Here is a 17,591-nt window from a genome sequence, read left to right as displayed (position 1 = left end):
AAATGGTTTAAATAACAAACTGGACCAGATGGTCTTAACAGACATATTCAGAACATTTTGTCTGAAAGCACCAGAATACACATTCTTCTTGAACGCACATGGAACATTCTCCAGAATAGATCACACACTGGGTCGCCTATCGGGCCACAACAAATACAAAAAGACTGAGATCATATCATGCATAATGTCTCACCACAATGCTATGAAACCTAAAGTCAATCACAAGGAAAAAGTTGGAAAAAGCACAAATACATGGAGGTTAAAGAATACCATACTAAACAATACATGGGTTAATCAGAATATTAAAAAGGAAATAAAAAATACATGGAAGCAAATGAAAATGAAAACCGGACAGTATCAAACTTCTGCTGACCTTGGAGGAAAAGCTCTACTTGTCTATAAGTGGTCCTAAGAGGAAAGTATACTGCAATACAGGCCCACCTCGAGATGCAAGAAGAGGTGCAAATACACAACCTAGCCTGACCCCTAAGGGAGCTAGGAAAGGAGCAGTAATTAATGCCTAAAGGCAAAAGGAGAGAAATAATCATGATTGAGCAGAAATAAATGATAAAGAAACAAAAAAGCAGTAGACGACTGGAAAATAACACAGTCTATTCAATAATTAGCTAAGTCTAGGACCCCCAGGTGACTCCGGGGTTGAGCGTCCACCTTCCGCCCAGGGCCTGGTATTGATATTGATATCGGTATTTTTTTTTGAGAGGTTGTGCAAAACTATTGTATTTACAAAAATGGCACAAAAGTGAATTCAAAAGTTGATGCACATGCACACTTCATTCATATCTTCAACAAAAGATATTCTAACATTATAGAACTGAATAAGAATACTAGCTTCAATGGCAGCTGTTAAGCACTAGAGTCACATTAAGTTACACCAGAATGGGCAAATATTGCCCAAGTAAAATTCTATTGTTAAAGCTGAAACAGGTTTAAGGCCATACAAGTTCAAGCACAGAGATACAAATCTTTCAGAGCCCCATGTACTTTTGTTTAAAGAATGTGACCTTTCTTCCAACTTGTGGTCTTAAACTTCTGTTTTACAAAATCCAAAAGGAAAATACAGAAGAAATCAATACCTTTTTTTTGGGGGGGGGGAGGGAAATATTTATTTGGTCTATTAACACCAAGATCTGCAAAAAACAACTTCTAAACACAGGATAAGAAAACTTGAACATTAACATTCTTCTTCAATTTTGCATAAGCTCTGCAGTATGGAAAATATACAAACCTCAAACAGCTGCAAAAATAGTGTCTTTGGGAGAAAATAGAGTTTCTACATCGATACAAGAAAAATAAGCATTTTTCTAATCCAACCCAGTCCTGGGGCAGGTGGAGGGTGTAGAGTCGCCGCTTGCCACCTAGAGGAATGCCAGCTCTCCTTCTCTCCCACCACCCACCAGGGGCTGGGCAAGCTGGGCTGCTGCTTAAGACAATCTTAGGGTGAAAGCGAGATGAAAATGCCACTTGGGAAAATGCTTGGTTCCCCCCTCTGCCAGCAGCTGGATTGGTCAAGTGTTATGGCCCTTTAGGGCTGCTTTGGTCAGCTCCTCCAATCAGAGGGAGGCATGGGGATGGGGGCCGGGAGGACAGGGGTATCTATCTTCGGGTCTCCTCTTCCATGTCTGTGGAAGAGAGGGAAGGAAATCTGTGGTGTCCCCTCTCCTTTGATCATGGCCAGCTTGTTCCATGACAAGGTCAAGGGACCCAGATACAGTCCTTTGGACTCACACCCAGAGGTGGGGGACCCAAGACCTTCTGGGTGAATTTTCCACCAAGTGAGAGAGACGGCAAGAACACGGATAGAAGGATGACCACCCCTGTTTTCTTTTGAGGACCATTCGAATGCTCCATTGTTCTCCAACCTTTTATTTTCAGGCTGTAGGTGTCCTTATGTCTAAAATGAGTCTCTTGGAGACAGCAAATAGATGAGTCTTGCTTTTTTATCCAGTCTGAAACCCTGAGCCTTTTGATGGGGTCATTAAGCCCATTCACGTTCAGAGTTACTATTGAAAGGTAGGAATTTAGTGTCATCATGATACCTATTCAGTCCCTGTTTTTGTGGATTGTTCCCTTGGACTTCCTCTTTCTTTTACAGGGCCCCCCCCCCTTAATATTTCTGGCAGAGCCAGCTTGGTGGTCACATATTCTTTCAGTTTCTGCCTATCTTGGAAGCTCTTTATCTCTCCTGCTATTCTGAATGAGCGCCTTGCTGGATAAAGTATTCTTGGCTGCAGGTTCTTCTCATTTAGGACCCTGACTATCCTGCTGGCCCTTTCTCGCCATGCAAGGTCTCTGTGGAGAGGTCTGCTATTGTCCTAATGCTTCTCCCCGTAAAAGCTAGTGATTTCTTGTCTCTTGCTGCTTTAAGGATCTTCTCTTTATCTTTGGAATTTGCAAGTTTTAGTATTAAATGTCGAGGTGTTGAGCGGTATTTATTGATTTTAGGGGGGGATCTCTCTATCTCCTGGATCTGAATGCCTGTTTCCCTTGCCAAGTTAGGGAAGGTCTCAGCTATGATTTGTTCAAATACAGTCTCTAACCTCTGTCCCTTTTGGCGTCCTCGGGAACCCCAATTAAACGTAGATTTTTCCTTCAGAGGCTGTCTCTTATTTCCGTTAACCTATCCTCATGATCTTTTATTTTTCTCTTTTTTCCTCAGTTTCCATCCTTGCCCTCAACTTGTCTTCTATGTCACTCACTCGTTCTTCTACCTCGTTAATCCTCATCCTTAGGACCTCCACTTTGGATTGCATCTCACTTAATTAATTTTTAATTTCGGCCAGATTAGATCTAAATTCTGCAGTCATGAAGTCTCTTGAATCCTTTCTGCTTTTTTCTAGAGCCACCAGTAGCTTTATAATTGCGCTTATGAATTGGCTTTTTGATATTGAATTGTAATCCAAATTTTGTAACTAATTTAGGAGTGGGAGAGAAGACTGTTTCTGATTCTTTCTTTTCAGGTGAGTTTTTCCTTCTAGTCATTTTGCTCAGGGCGGAGTGGCCAGAAACAACTTTTACTGGAAAAAGGAGAAAAAGACACAGAAAAAAAAAAGATGAAGAAAAAAGAAGAAAAAATGGGGGTGGGGAAACAACAGATACAAACAGAAAAGAAAAAACAGGGGGGAGTATCGTCTTATTCCATATACTGTAAATCCCTCGACTTCCCCTGGAACTTTCCAGTGCTGCTTGGTCAATAACTTGCTTTTCCTCTGAAAAGGTGTTCTGGGAGAGGGGCCTGCTGTGCTGATTCTCAGGTGTGTGCACCTGGGGGAGCTGCCCAGCCCTCTGCCAGGTGCACGTCTCAGTGGGATTGTTTATCCTGTGAGGCCCCTGCTCAGTCCCAGGTACAGGGTGACACCAGGGGGGACAACCACAGTGGCGGTGGCCAGCTGTCCAGCCCTGGACTCAGCTCCCGCAGTAACCACCCCAGCTCCCCGTCCACAGGGGCCTGGGTGCTCCGGGGTGGGGCTGCCGGTCTGCACAGCTCGGGGCTACCCGGCAGCAGGAGCGACCTGGCTGTCCTGTGTCCTCCCGGCCTCTGCCTGGCCCGGGGGGCACCAGACCCTCAGCTGTGTCCCCCGATGCCCTGGGCTCCGGGCCTGCGACACTGTGAATGGACCTAAAGTACCACGATGTATCATTTAAAAGCATCAGAGTCAATTTTGTGTGAAGCTAACTTATCCTTTATTACAATAAAACTCTATAAGCCATTATACAGGTTAAAGAAAAACTCAAAATATAGAAACAGTAAAATGACAGGGGAGGGCAAGTCTCCACTGGGCTGCAGCCATCACCAGCCCCGCGGTGGGAGCTGGGGCGGGCTCCCGAGGTGGTCAGGGGGCTGCGCAGGGGTCGAAGCCAGTTGTTCCGGAGTCAGGTGGCAGCTCTGGCCCTCTGGGGACCCCGAATGCAGGCGCCGGGGCCTACTCCTCCGGGGTGGCCGCGGGTGCAGGGGGCTCCTCCTCATCGGGGCGGGGAATCATAGGTTCGACCAGCACGTGCACCACCTTCGCCTCAGGAGCCAGCACCTCGGCCTTGACCAGGTCCTCCTCTCCGGCACCCAGGTCCAGCTCGATTAGCTCAGGCCCTGAAGCAGCAGGCCACACAGCCAGAGCTGGGGCGGGCTCCTGGGGTGGCTCAACGGGTGGCTCCGGCCCCGAGGCCGGTTGCTCCATCGAGTTAGGAGGCGGCTCGGGCACATCCACGACCTCCAGAGCAGGGGCTGGCGCCTGCTCCTCCCCCAGGGCTCCCAGGGGTGCAGGGGGCTCCCCCAGGGCGGAGCGGTGAACTTCAGCAGTGACCACTACCTGCAGGGGCTCCGCCTCCCCAGCGGGCACCGCAGCGCGGGCCGAGCCCTCAGCCCAGGCAGCCAGGACGGCCTCGATGCCCCCAGGCCCCGACGGGGCAGCAGGCCCCGCGGTCGGAGCTGGGGCGGCCTCCAGGGCGGATTCAGGGTGTTTTGCTCCGGCCGAAGCTGTGGATCCAAGAAGACAAAAAGTAGCACCACCAGGACGGACTGTCCACGTCCCTCCCAAGTCAAGGCCACTCTTCCCACCGCTCCCCGTGTGTGAGGGCAGGAGCCCTGGGAGGTGTCCCCAGGCTGCAGCCCGTGGGTGGGGTGTGAGCCCACCCCCTGCTCCCGGCCCAGCTGCACGTTGGCTGGATCCGCGGGCACCCCCTGTCCCCAGCTCGGCCACCCCCAGGCCTCCTCACCCCCAGCCTCTGGCTCTGCTGCATGGAGGCTTCTGAACTGCCTCAGGTGACGCAGGGCCCGGACTTCCACGTCTGAGCCTGGCATGTGCTGTCTTAGGAATTCCAGAAGCTTCCTCAGGGAGGGAAATTCTGGGAGCTGACAAAAGTCCTCCCGGTAGTAATCCAGCCATATTTTCAACATGTAGCAGATGGCCCTGGGGAGGGACAGGCGGGCACAGGCGTCAGAAGACAGGGCTCTGTCACATGCAGGTGTCCCGGGGAAGCCCTGCAGGACCCGGGGCCCCGGCCTCCCGTGGGGGCTGTCGGAGGCCAGTCCTGCTCCTCGTCCCCCTGCCACCTGGCGGTCCTGCCTGCCACAGGCCTGCTCCCCGAGGAGGGGCTGGCACGAAGCCTCTGTGCGGGGAGCCCAGGCCCAGCGGGGTGACCATCAGCGTCTCTCCTGGGGAAGGGGGCTCCCTCCTCAGCCTGGTCCCTACCCACCTGCCCCTTGAGTCCACCGGCAGGCATCAGGGGATGGGGGGCGTCTGGCCTGTCATTGCCCTCACTGCACACACTGTCACTCTGGGAAGCTCCAAGGCAGGAGGGCTCGGGCTCTGTGTCCTGCCAGGCCTTGTAGGAGCCGCCCAGGACCGCCACCTTCCCTCCTGTGGCTCTGGGCTGCCTCCCTCCCGAGGGGCCCCCGGGGGTGTCCTTCCACTGACTCTAATCTCGCTTCTCCCACGGGGCGGGGGCCGCCTGGTCCGGGAGCCCTCACCGGCCCTCCTGAGCACCTGCTGTGCCCCCGGGTCCAGGTGCCACCAGATTGGGGAGTGCGATGCTCCCCACCCCCTCTGCTCTGGGCCCCAGGTGTGGGGCAGAGAGAGGGTTGGGGGGGCATGGAGAAGGTCTCCTTAGGGGTCCCAGTGCTCTCCCACCAAGCCCGCACCCCATCTACTGCTCTCCTTCAGTCTTTTCCTGAAGGGCCCTTAGACCTTTACTGTGTCACGGGAATTGCAGATGTGTGGGGTGAGGGTGCAGCCCCCCCACCGCCCCACAGCCCCCTCGCTGCCCTCCTGGAGAGGGAAGGCCCTCCTGCAGGAGCCGGAGTCACTCACAGTTTCCAGCGCTGCAGGTCCGCGTCGTTATCACCACATGCAGCTACGATGCACCCATATCTAGAGGAGGGCGGGGGCATCCCATGAATCGTGCTGGGGACGCGCCTTCTCATCATGGGGGCTGTCACCCTCTGACCCCGACTAGGCCGGAGCCCCGGGGGCCGTCAGCTCTTGCGTGGGGCCACGGGCAGATCCCGGAGAAGCGCCCGCACCTGCCGGGTCCTCCTGAAGGCTTGAGCATGAAAGGGCTCCGGCCAGGCCCATGGCCCATATCCGAGTGGTCCTGGGGCGTCCCGGGGTCCCCCAGGCTGGTTGCCCCAGGACACAGACCCCCGATGGACTCTCAAACCTCCTTTTCAATGGGGAAACAGGCCAGCTCAGGACCCTGGTGACGGGGGGAGGAGGCCCAGGTCTCGTCACGGGGAGGAGTGAAATAGCTGCCCTCCAGGACCCCGCTAGGCCCTGGGGCACCCTGCTCCAGGCGGGGGAGCAGCCCGAGGCCAGGAAGCTCACACCATCCCCAGCCTCCCCAGCAGCAGGTGGCCCAGCCCTGGGCTGCGGAGGGGCAGGTGCTCACTCGGTGAACAGCAGGTCCAGCACCTCGTCTGTGGTGGCAAATCCACGGTAATCATGCAAAAAGGTGAAAATGGAGATGATCTCCCTGCGCTGCAAGGCGGGCAGCAGTTGTCGGACTTCGAGCTCCAGCAGGTCCGTCCGGCTGAGCTTGGCCGGGACGATCCGATGCCCCATCCAGGCAGAGGCCACTGCACCCTGAGGTGGGACAGAGGGGACGTGCAGCCTGCAGGGAGCCGCCTGGAGGCCTGGGATCCCGCCCTGGCAGGCCCCGCGCTGGGGGCCCCGTGGGCTTGAGGAGCTGGGGCTCCCTCTCCCGCTCAAGCTCCCTGCCTGTCTCTTACACAAACAGGACAAACTATGCAATAGAGAAACAATCTCAGAGGATAAATGTTCAAAATATTTGGGTCAATCCAAGGACCTCAAGAGACACAGAGAGACAGAGACCGAGAGAGGCAGCCGCACAGACAGAGGGAGAAGCAGCCCTGTGCAGGGAGCCCAGGCGGGGCTCGATCCCGGGCCTGCGGGGTCAGGGCCTGGGGGAAGGCAGGCGCTAACCCCCGGGCGACCAGGCCTCCCCTGAGGGCTCTATTCTGATGTTCCCACACATCTGTGCGCAGGGACTCTGCATCTGGCCCAGGCAGGGGCAGGGCCATGGGAGCAGGTGTGGGGAGGGGGGGATCCAGACTCATGTGGGAGCAGGAGTGTAGGGGGAGCCCAGCCCCTGCACTCACCCTGAGCCCGCGCTGGCCTCCGTTAGCTGCGCAGGGCACCTCCCTGCTCCTGGAGGCGGTGGGGCAGACGACCCCTTCCTCCTGCTCGCACCCCACGACCCGGGTGCAGCTCTGTGGAGACAGTGCCCGGCAGCCAGGCAGGAGGCCTCAGCGCCCGGTCTGGCCCCCTCGGCTGGGCCGCACCCCCAGCTGCCTCCACCCAGACACACCACAGTGCAGGCGGCACCCACCGCCCCCGGGGACACCAAAGGGATGTGGCTGCAGGGCCTTGGGGTGACTCCGGGGCGAGTAGAGGACCTCAGGAACCCTGTTTGCCCCCTGCCCACCATGACATCAGGGTGACCCTGAAGGGATCCCCGGGAAACCTGCCGCCCTGCAGGGTCCCCCAGCCTGCATGGGACCTGCTCACACATCCCTGGTTTCCTGAAACTGAGGAGGAGGGGATGGGGCTCCCAGGATGGTGGCACAGGGGGCCTGCCCTGGCCTGCGCTGTGTTACCGGAAGGCGCCTCCTGATAAAGGCCCGGATGCGTTGGTATTTATTCTGGAGCCAATGCCTACAGCATTGGAACAAGCCGCACCCCTGGGGTTCCTGGGAGCCAGAGCCCCCAGAGGTGAGAAGGCAGCAAGAGAACATCTTCTAGTAGCAGATGTCTCCAGCCAAGTGAGCCTGAGCTGGGGCTGCACTGGATGCGGGTGCCTGGTTACGGGGGTTCCAAGTGTTGTTGGGCTCTGTGACACGGCAGTGACCTCACTCCCTGGGACCTCCTCCCTGACCCACTCCTGGAGGAAGCTGCAGGGGCAGGGCTCGGGGCTGCAGACGCCCCCCCCCCCTCCCTGCAGCCTGTGCACACAGTGTTTTCCAGAGTGGTTGCAACCAGTTTGCAGACCCCCAAGAGTATGAGATGGTTCCCCTTTCTCTGTAACCTTGCCAACATCTGTTGTTTTCTGTGTTGTTAATTTTAGACATTCTGACAGGTGTGAGAAGGGATTTCATCATGATTTTGGTTTGTTTTTCCCTGATGACGTGTGATGTTGAGTATTCCCATGTGCCTGTTCGCCATTTGTAGGTCTTCTTGGGAAGAACGTCTATTCTGTCATCGGCCCATTTCTTAAATGGATTATTTGGGTTTTGGGTGTTGAGTTTGATAAGTCCTTTGTAGATTTTGGATAAGAGCCTTTATCTGATAGGTCATTTGCAAACAATTTCTCCCATTCCCTAGGTTGCCTTTTAGTTTTGTTGTTGGTTTCCTTTGCTGTGCAGAAGCTTTTCATCTTGATTAAGTCCCAATAGTTCATTTTTGCTATTGTTTCTCTTGCCTTCATGGATGTATCTTGCAAGAAGTTACTGTGGCCAAGTCAAAAAGGGTGTTGCCTGCGTTCTCCTCTAGGATTTTGATGGAATGTGGTCTCACATTTAGATCTTTCACCCATTTTGAGTTTTTCTTTGTGTATGGTGTAAGAGAGTGGTCTAGTTTCCTTCTTCTGCATGTGGATGTCCAGTGTTCCCAGCACCATTTATTGTAGAGATTGTCTTTTTTCCAGTGGATAGTCTTTCTTCCTTTGTCGAATGTTAGTTGACCATAAAGTTGAGGGTCCACTTCTGGATTCTCTATTCTGTTCCATTGATCTATGTGTCTGTTTTTGTGCCAGGACCCCACTGTCTTGATGACCACAGCTTTGTAGTACAACCTGAAATCTGGCATCGTGATGCCCCCTGCTATGGTTTTCTTTTTCAATATTCCCCTGGCTATTCGGGGTGTTTTCTGATTCCACACAAATCTTAAGAGGATTTGTTCCAACTCTCTGAAGAAAGTCCATTGTATTTTGATAGGGATTGCATTGAACCTGTAAGTTGCCCTGGGTAACATTGACATTTTCACAATATTAATTCTTCCAATCCATGAGCATGGAATATTTTTCCATCTCTTTGTGTCTTGCTCAATTTCTTTTAGAAGTGTTCTGTAGTTTTTAGGGTATAGATCCTTTACCTCTTTGGTTAGGTTGATTCCTAGGTATCTTTTGCTTTTGGGTGCAATTGTAAATGGGATTGACGTCTTAACTTTGGTTATTAATTGATATACTTGGCAGCTCCCACATTTGGAGTATATATATTGATGATTGTTAAGTCCTCTTGTTGGATAGATTCTTTAAGTATGATATAGTGTCCCTCTTCATCTCTCACTACAGTCTTTGGAACACACTTTAATTTCTCTGATATAAGGATGGCTACCCCTGCTTTCTTTTGAGGACCATTTGAAAGGTACATGGTTCTCCAACCTTTTATTTTCAGGCTGTAGGTGTCCTTATGTCTAAAATGAGTCTCGGGATCCCTGGGTGGTGCAGCGGTTTGGCGCCTGCCTTTGGCCCAGGGTACGATCCTGGAGACCCAGGATTGAATCCCACATCGGGCTCCTGGTGCATGGAGCCTGCTTCTCCCTCTGCCTATGTCTCTGCCTCTCTCTCTCTCTCTGTGACATCATAAATAAATAAATAATTTTTAAAAAAAGAATTTTTTTAAAAATAAAATAAAATAAAATAAAATAAAATAAAATAAAATAAAATAAGTCTCTTGGAGACAGCAAATAGATGGGTCTTGCTTTTTTACCCAGTCTGAAACCCTGCGCCTTTTGATGGGGTCATTAAGCCCATTCACATTCAGAGTTACTATTGAAAGGTAGGAATTTAGTGTCATCATGATACCTATTCAGTCCCTGTTTTTGTGGATTGTTCCCTTGGACTTCCTCCTTCTTTTACAGGGCCCCCCCTTAATATTTCTGGCAGAGCCAGCTTGGTGGTCACATATTCATTCAGTTTCTGCCTATCTTGGAAGCTCTTTATCTCTCCTGCTATTCTGAATGAGCGCCTTGCTGGATAAAGTATTCTTGGCTGCAGGTTCTTCTCATTTAGGACCCTGACTATATCCTGCCATCCTTTTCTGGCCTGCCAGGTCTCTGTGGAGAGGTCTGCTGTTAATGTAATATTTCTCCCCATAAAAGTTAGAGATTTCTTGTCTCTCGGTGCTTTAAGGATCTTCTCTTTATCTTTGGAATTTGCAAGCTTCACTATTAAATGTTGAGGTGTTAAGCAGTTTTTATTGATTTTAGGGGGGCGATCTCTGCATTTCGTGGATCTGAATGCCTGTTTCCCTTCCCAGATTAGGAAAGTTTTCGGCTATGATTTGTTCAAATACATATTCTGGACCTCTGTCCAGAGCGCTGGATTCAGCTCCTGCAGTAACTATGGAGTCTCAGTCTGCAAGGGCCTGGATGCTCCAGGGTCGGGCGATCTGCAGAGCTCGGGGCCGCCCGGCAGCAGGAGCATCCTGGCTGTCCTGGCCCTCCAGCCTCTGCCTGTCCCGGGGGGAGTGTGGATCCTGGGCTGTGTCCCCCGGTGCCCTGGGCTCCGGGGCCTGCGCTGCTGCAATCGCTCCTGGGCCGCCCATCCCCTCCAGCAGCCCCGTCCTCCCTGAGCTGCCTCCGAGCTGCTCCTGGGCCCCACGGGGCCAGCGCTGCAGCCCTTTAGGGAGCTCGGCTGGAGTGTGTGGGTGCTCTCCCCGGGGCGCAGGTGTCTGTTAGTGCCCCCAGGAGCCTGAGGGCATCCCTGCCCTCCTGGGGTCCTGCCCGAGCTCCCTGCCAGCGCCTTTCTGTCCGGGAAGGTTGGTGCAGCTCCTGCTCCTCTGGGCCTGGGCCCTCCCTCCTGGGCGCACTCGCCACAGGGCCTTAGCTAGGCTCTTCACGGGCCCCTCCCCCTTGGAGGCTTTTTATTTCTCTCTCTTTTTTTTTTTCCCATCTTCCTACCTTCATAGAAGTGCGAACTCTTCTCACTCTATCATTCCAGCTGTTCTCTCTTTAAATCTCAGGCCGAATTCATAGGTTTTCAGGATGATTTGAAAGTTATCTAGGTTAAGTGGGTGGGGACAGGTGACCTGGAGACCCTACTCTTCCGACATCTTGCCCCCTCCCTCTAGTCTTTGTTTTAAAGTCTATTTTGTCAGGCATCTATCCTACCTTTCTTTTTGTTTTTCATTTGTATGAAATATTTTTTCCTTTCCTGTCACTTTGAGTCTGTGTGTATCCTTATATCTGAGGTGAGTCTCTTAGAGGAGATAGATAGGTGAGTCTTGACTTTTTACCTATTTAGTTGCTCTTTGCGTTTTGGAGAATTTAGTCCATTTAGGTGCAAAGAAATTATTGATAGGTATTTACCTACTGCCACTTTGTCAATTGCTTTCTGGCTATTTCTGTAGTTCTTAGTTCCTTTCATCTTCCCTTGCTTTCTTCCCTTGTGGTTTCTTTAGTGTCATATTTAGATTTATTTCTCATTTTCTTCTGTGTATGTTCTATAGGGTTTTGCCTTGTGATGACCATGAGTTTCATATATGAATAGCCTGGGTAGTAGTGCCTCTCCATCTGTGGGAGATATATCCCAAGGCCCCCAGTAGATGCCTGAAAACTATATATATATTTTTTCCTTTATAGACATACCTATGATAAGGTTTAATTTATAAGTTAGGCACAGTAAGAGATGAAATATTTAACTATTTACTACAGTATAAGTTATGTGAATGTCATCTGTTTCTCTCAGTATCTTATTGTGCTATACTCACTCTCCTTGTGATGGTTTGAGATGGTAAAATGTCTATACCATAAGATGAAGGGAGGCGAGTGACACAGGAATTGTGATGAAGTGTTAGGCTACTGACGCTACGTCACAAGGAGGATCATTTGCTTCCACATCATGGATGACTGTCCGTAAGTGAAACTGACTTTGGGCTGCATCCCAGGACGACTGCATCTGCATGTGAGCTTCTCAGAAGAAGTATCTCAGATCCCCACAGACCCCAGATCCCTTGGCTATAAGCCTCATTGGTTTTCAAAGCCGGACATTTTTAGGGCCTTGTGTCTCTGATACGTGTCCCAAGGGCTGGAGAGCCTGACGTGGGGCACAAATGCCTCACTTCTCAGGAAGAAGTGATATCCCTCCCTGTTGTTGTAGGTCACTGCAGTAGGGCTGGAAGTTTTGGTGAGACCTTGTCTCTGGCTCTCCTGCCATCTCAGTGTGCCTCCTTTTATCCCCTGCTGTGGAAGAAGCTGTTTAGAGAGTGATTCTGTTCTTTTTCAGGGGGAGTTACTTTTGTAGCTATAGATGTGGCGTTTCCATGGAAGGAAGTGAGTTCATGGTTTTCCTATGCTGCCATCTTGGCCTATCTCTTCTAAAAGTACCTAATTTTTAAAAGTTAAAAAAAAAATGTTTAATGATGTTTAACGTATTACAAAATATGTAACATCTGGATATTGTTAAAAAGTAATGAAAACTCAGTTTGAATCAAAGTATCTTGAAGATACTTTCTCTATATACCATGACTGGGATCTTCAATATTTAGAAAACTAAAATATTTTTTATAAAGCAATAAAATAACAGATTATTATAAGAGATTATTTTGTTATGGCTGCATATAAAAGAATTCCAGTACAATGCAACTGGAAAACTATGACCTTTATGGTGAAATTCAAGTAATCTGGGGGTGAAATGTGCTTTATCCTGAGAAATTTGTACTAGGATTAGCAACACTTTCCTGCTCTTGGGTGATATTAGAGACTCAAGAGCTGAGATAAAGTTTTATCAGATTTTCAATTAAAAATGAATTTACAAAAGTAATTCTGTGTTTTCCGAATTTCATGACACATTTTAAGAGTAGCAGAAAGACTTGTGCCTTCAAAGAGTTCTGGTAGATTTGGGGGAACAAAATCTGCTCATTTTCAACACTGTTCTAATATATCCATTCTTACCATTTGGGATTTATGAAGAGATAGCATTTTGTGTTTGAGTACTATGGATATTTTTCAATGCTTAGTGATAATAAAGTATGTTAGAAATAGGTTACAACCCAAAATTTGTGTATGCAAACTGGTTTTTACACCAGTGGTTCTCACTCACCAGTGGGGGAGCAGGATACTTCCACTGCCTGGGAGATATTTGACAATGTCTGGAGATATTTTCGGTTGTTGGAACGGGACAGAGGTGCCAGAGTGTAATGGATAAAGGCCGGGGGTACTGCTAACCGTCCTACAATGCACGTGGCCCCTACCCAAAGTATTATCTAGCCCCAAATGTCAATAGCACCGAGGCATAGAGATCTGCTTTGAATTAATCACTGTATTCAAAAGTAGGTGTGATGGAAATATGTTGTTTGCCTTGTGAAACTTTGAGAAAAAAGAAGACTCTATCCAACCCTTTTACATTTCTGACATCTGTGTTGCATGTGGTTGGCGATTCTCTTTCTTCTAAATATCTATTGTGTGTTTCATTGACTGCTGGGATAAGAGCCACTTGTTTCTCCAGTAATTGTCACAGGAAAAATGCCAGCTGGTGATACTGAGAGGGCACCATAAAAAAAAAGAGAGAGAGAGAGAGAGAGAGAGAAAGAAAAGAAAACTATGAGTGTTTCCCTTCCCATTTCAGTTTCTGTCTTGATAATCTAAGTTGATCTAATGTTTGAAATACATCCTATCCTTCTTTGGAAGCCAGGACCAGCTCGATCACCTCAGACCCTGAAGCTTCAGCAGGCCCCACATTTGGAGCTGGGGCGGGCTCTTGGGGTGGATCAAGGGGTTGCTCCGGCCCCGAGTCCGATTGCTCCATTGAGTTAGGAGGTGGCTCGGGCACATCCACGACCTCGAGAGCAAGGGGTGGCACCTGCTCCTCCTCCAGGGCTCCCAAGGGTGCAGGTGCCACCCCCAGGGTGGAGCAGTGAACTAGAGCAGTGACCACTATCTGCAGGGGCTTCGCCTCCCAGCGGGCGCCTCAGCGCAGGCCAAGCCCTCAGCCCCAGCAGCCAGGACGGCCTCGATCCCCTCAGGCCCTGACGGGGCAGCAGGCCCCACGGTCGGAGCTAGGGCGGGCTCCTGAGCTGGTACAGGGTGTTTTGCTCCGGCCGAAGCTGTAGCACCAAGAAGACAAAGTATCAGCACCAGGACGGACTATCCACGTCCCTCCCAAATCAAGGCCACTCTTCCCACTCCTCAACGTGTCTGAGCCCTGGGAGATGCCCCCAGCCTGCAGCCCGTGGGGATGGGGGTGTGAGCCTACCCTCTGCTCCCAGCCCAGCTGCACGGAGGATGCATCCGTGGGGCCCACCCTATCCCCAACTCAGCCACCCCCAGTCCTCCTCACACCCAGCCTCTGGCTCCGCTTCATGGAGGTGTCTGAATTGTTGGAGGTAACGCTGGGCACAGAGTTCCACATCTGAACCTGGCATGTGCTGCCTTAGGAATTCCAGAAGCTTCCTCAGGGAGGGAAATTCTGGGAGCTGACAAAAATCCTCCCGATAATAATCCAGCCAAATTTCCAGGATGCAGCAGATGGCCCTAGGGAGGGACAGGTGGGCACAGGTGTCAGAAGACAGGGCTCCATCACATGCAGGTGTCCCAGGGAAGCCCTGCAGGACCCGGGGCCCTGGCCTCCCGTGGGGGCTGTCGGAGGCCAGTCCTGCTCTTTGTCCACCTGACACCTGGCGGTCCTCCCTGCCACAGACCTGCCCCCCCGAGGAGGGGCTGGCATGAAGCGTCTGTGCAGGGAGCCCACGCCCAGCGGGGTGACCATCACCGTCTCTCCAGGGGAAGCAGGGCTTCTCCACAGCCTGGCTCCCTGCGCACTTGCCCCTTGAATCCACCGGCAGGCATCAGGGGACTTGGGCGTCTGGCCTGTCATTGCCCTCACTGCACACACTGTCGCTCTGGGAAGCTCCAAGCCAGGAGGGCTCAGGCTCTGTGTCCTGCCAGGCCTTGCCAGGAGCCGCTCAGGACCGCCACCTTCCCTCCTGTGGCTCTGGGCTGCCTCCCTCCCGAGGGGCCCCCGGGGGTGTCCTTCCACTGACTCTAATCTCGCTTCTCCCACGGGGCGGGGGCCGCCTGGTCCGGGAGCCCTCACCAGCCCTTCTGAGCACCTGTCGTGCCCCCGGGTCCAGGTGCCACTAGATTGGGGAGTGCAATGCTCCCCACCCCCTCTGCTCTGGGCCCCAGGTGTGGGGCAGAGAGAGGGTTGGGGGGGCATGGAGGTCTCCCTTAGGGGTCCCAGTGCTCTCCCACCAAGCCCACACTCCATCCACGGCTCTCCTTTGTTCTTTTCCTAAAGGGCCCTTAGACCTTTACCGTGTCACGGGAATTGCAGATGTGTGGGGTGAGGGTGCAGCAGTCCCCGCCCCACAGCCCCCTCGCTGCCCTCCTGGAGAGGGAAGGCCCTCCTGCAGGAGCCAGTCACTCAGTTTCCAATGCGGCAGGACCGGGTCGTTGGCACCACATGCAGCTACGATGCACCCATATCTAGAGGAGGGCGGGGGGCATCCCATGAATCGTGCTGGGGACGCGCCTTCTCATCATGGGGGCTGTCACCCTCTGACCCCGACTAGGCCGGAGACCCGGGGGCTGTCAGCTCTTGCGTGGGGCCACGGGCAGATCCCGGAGAAGCGCCCGCACCTGCTGGGGCCTCCTGAAGGCTTGAGGAATGAAAGGGCTCCGGCCAGGCCCATGGCCCATATCCGAGTGGGCCCGGGGTGCCCCGGAGTCCCCACGGTCCCCTGTCCAGTTGCTCCAGGACACAGACCCCCGATGGACTCTCAAACCTCCCTTTCAATGGGGAAACAGGCCGCTCAGGACCCTGGTGATGGGGGGGAGGGGAGGAGGCACAGGCCTGGTCACGGGGAGGAGGACGGCTGCTGAGCACAGGCACAGCCCCTCTGGCCGACCCGCCACAGGCCAGGCCCCGGGGCTGCCCTCCAGAACCCCGCTAGGCCCTGGGGGACCCTGCTCCAGGCGGGGGAGCAGCCCGAGGCCGGGAAGCTCACACCATCCCCAGCCTCCCCAGCAGCAGGTGGCCCAGCCCTGGGCTGCGGAGGGGCAGGTGCTCACTCGGTGAACAGCAGGTCCAGCACCTCGTCCGTGGTGGCGAATCCACGATAGTCATCCAAAAAGCTGAAAATTGAGATGATGTCCCTGCGCTGCAAGGCGGGCAGCAGTTGTCGGACTTCGAGCTCCAGCAGGTCCGTCCGGCTGGGCTTGGTCGGGCAGATCGGACGCCCCTTCCCGGCCGCGGCCCCTGCACCCTGAGGTGGGACAGAGGGACGTGCAGCCTGCAGGGAGCCGCCGGGAGGCCTGGGCTGGGAGCACAGACCGCAGCCCGAGCTCTCGGGGGCTGTGGGGGGCAGGAGTCCCCACGGCAGGAACCCGGGCCTTGACGCCTGCGGCTCAGTCACTGAGCATGTGACTCTCGGCTGTGGCTCAGGTCGTGGCCTCAGCACCCTGAGATCCCGCCCTGGCAGGCCCTGGGCTTGGTGCGAGTGGGCTTGAGGAACTGGGGCTCCCTCTCCTGCTCCCTGCTCTCTGCCTGTCTCTCACACAAACAAGACAAACTATCCAATAAAGGAACAATCTTAGAGGATAAATTTTCAAACAATTTTGGATCAATTCAAGGACCTCAAGTGGGAGAGGTTAGTATCCCAGGTCCGATTGTCAGCTGGGTTTTGACAGCTCCTCCCTGCCAGTACGGCTTCACCCCTTGAATTTGCCCACACGTCCCTGTCTCGAGGTGCCAACACGGAGACCTTCCCTAGGGTGGGAGCCTAGGGTGCGAGGGCTGCAGGGTGTGCAGGGCCGCCCTGCGATTTGGCAACAGGAGGGAATCGCATCGAAGTCCTGCATCAGTGAAGGGCTCAGTGGCCTTGGGGACCATCTGGCCTCCTGACGTGTTGTGCAGCTCGCGAGGCCCCTGTGCCTGACCTTGGGAGGGGGGGCAGGGATGCGCTCCTTCAAAACCTAACTGCAGAGCAATACACATAGTACAGTGAGCCCCGTGTCCCTTTGGGAAAAAGTCTCCCAACTCACCAGGACCATGCTGAAGCCTTGGAGAAGGTGGGGAAGGACCTCAGGCCACCACATTTTCTTTATCCATTTATCTTGATGGACATTTGAGTTGCGACCACCACTTGGCTATGATGAAGAATGCTTCTATGAAGATGGACGTCTCTGGAGACCCTGCTTTCAATTCTTTTGCCTACACGCCTAGAAGTAGGATTGCTGGATTATATGGTAGTTCTATTTTTTAGTTTTTTGAGGGACTCTCATACTGTTTACATAGCGCTTGCACCATTTTACATTCCGATCAGCAATGCACAAGTGTCCTAATTCCTCCATATCCTTGCCAACATTTTATTTTTGTAGTGGCCATCCTAATGGATGTGAGGTGAACCTCACCGTGGTTGTGATTTGCTTTTTTAATGGTTAGTGATGTGGAGCATCATTTCATAGGTTCATTGGCCATTTATACATCTTCTTTCATGGAACGTCTGTACAAGTTCTTCGTCCTTTTTCTCATTGGGCTACTTGTTGCCTTGTTACGAAGTTCGTAGGAGTTATTTGTATATTAACTTATTGTCAAATACATGATTTGCACATATTTTTCCC

At 52.6% G+C, this 17,591-nt stretch overlaps 1 protein-coding gene across 1 annotated transcript; it reads right to left on the bottom strand.

Annotated features, from left to right (window-relative positions):
- Window positions 1–3,678: 3,678 nt before the first annotated feature.
- On the bottom strand, window positions 3,679–7,825 carry LOC140604630 (uncharacterized). The gene is made up of 6 exons (XM_072775901.1): window positions 7,631–7,825; window positions 7,133–7,243; window positions 6,403–6,596; window positions 5,826–5,885; window positions 4,732–4,925; window positions 3,679–4,492 (listed from the first exon to the last, which is right to left on the bottom strand). The coding sequence occupies exons 1-6, from the start codon at window positions 7,766–7,768 to the stop codon at window positions 3,942–3,944; spliced, it is 1,248 nt and encodes a 415-aa protein (XP_072632002.1). The 5' UTR covers window positions 7,769–7,825; the 3' UTR covers window positions 3,679–3,941.
- Window positions 7,826–17,591: the final 9,766 nt, after the last annotated feature.

Source organism: Canis lupus, chromosome 15, assembly GCF_048164855.1.
Source record: "Canis lupus baileyi chromosome 15, mCanLup2.hap1, whole genome shotgun sequence".
Lineage (NCBI taxonomy): Eukaryota > Metazoa > Chordata > Mammalia > Carnivora > Canidae > Canis > Canis lupus.
Note: the sequence above shows the minus strand (reverse complement) of the source record. Positions and strands in the feature narration are given on the sequence as shown.

Coding starts and splice junctions, on each gene's coding strand:
- LOC140604630 (XM_072775901.1), bottom strand. CDS start 7,768: ATGTTCTCTTGCTGCCTTCTCACCTCTGGGGGCTCTGGCTCCCAGGAA. Junction 7,244..7,630: donor TTATCAGGAGGCGCCTTCCG/GTAACACAGCGC, acceptor CTGTCTCCACAG/AGCTGCACCCGGGTCGTGGG. Junction 5,886..6,402: donor CTGGACCTGCTGTTCACCGA/GTGAGCACCTGC, acceptor GCCCTCCTCTAG/ATATGGGTGCATCGTAGCTG.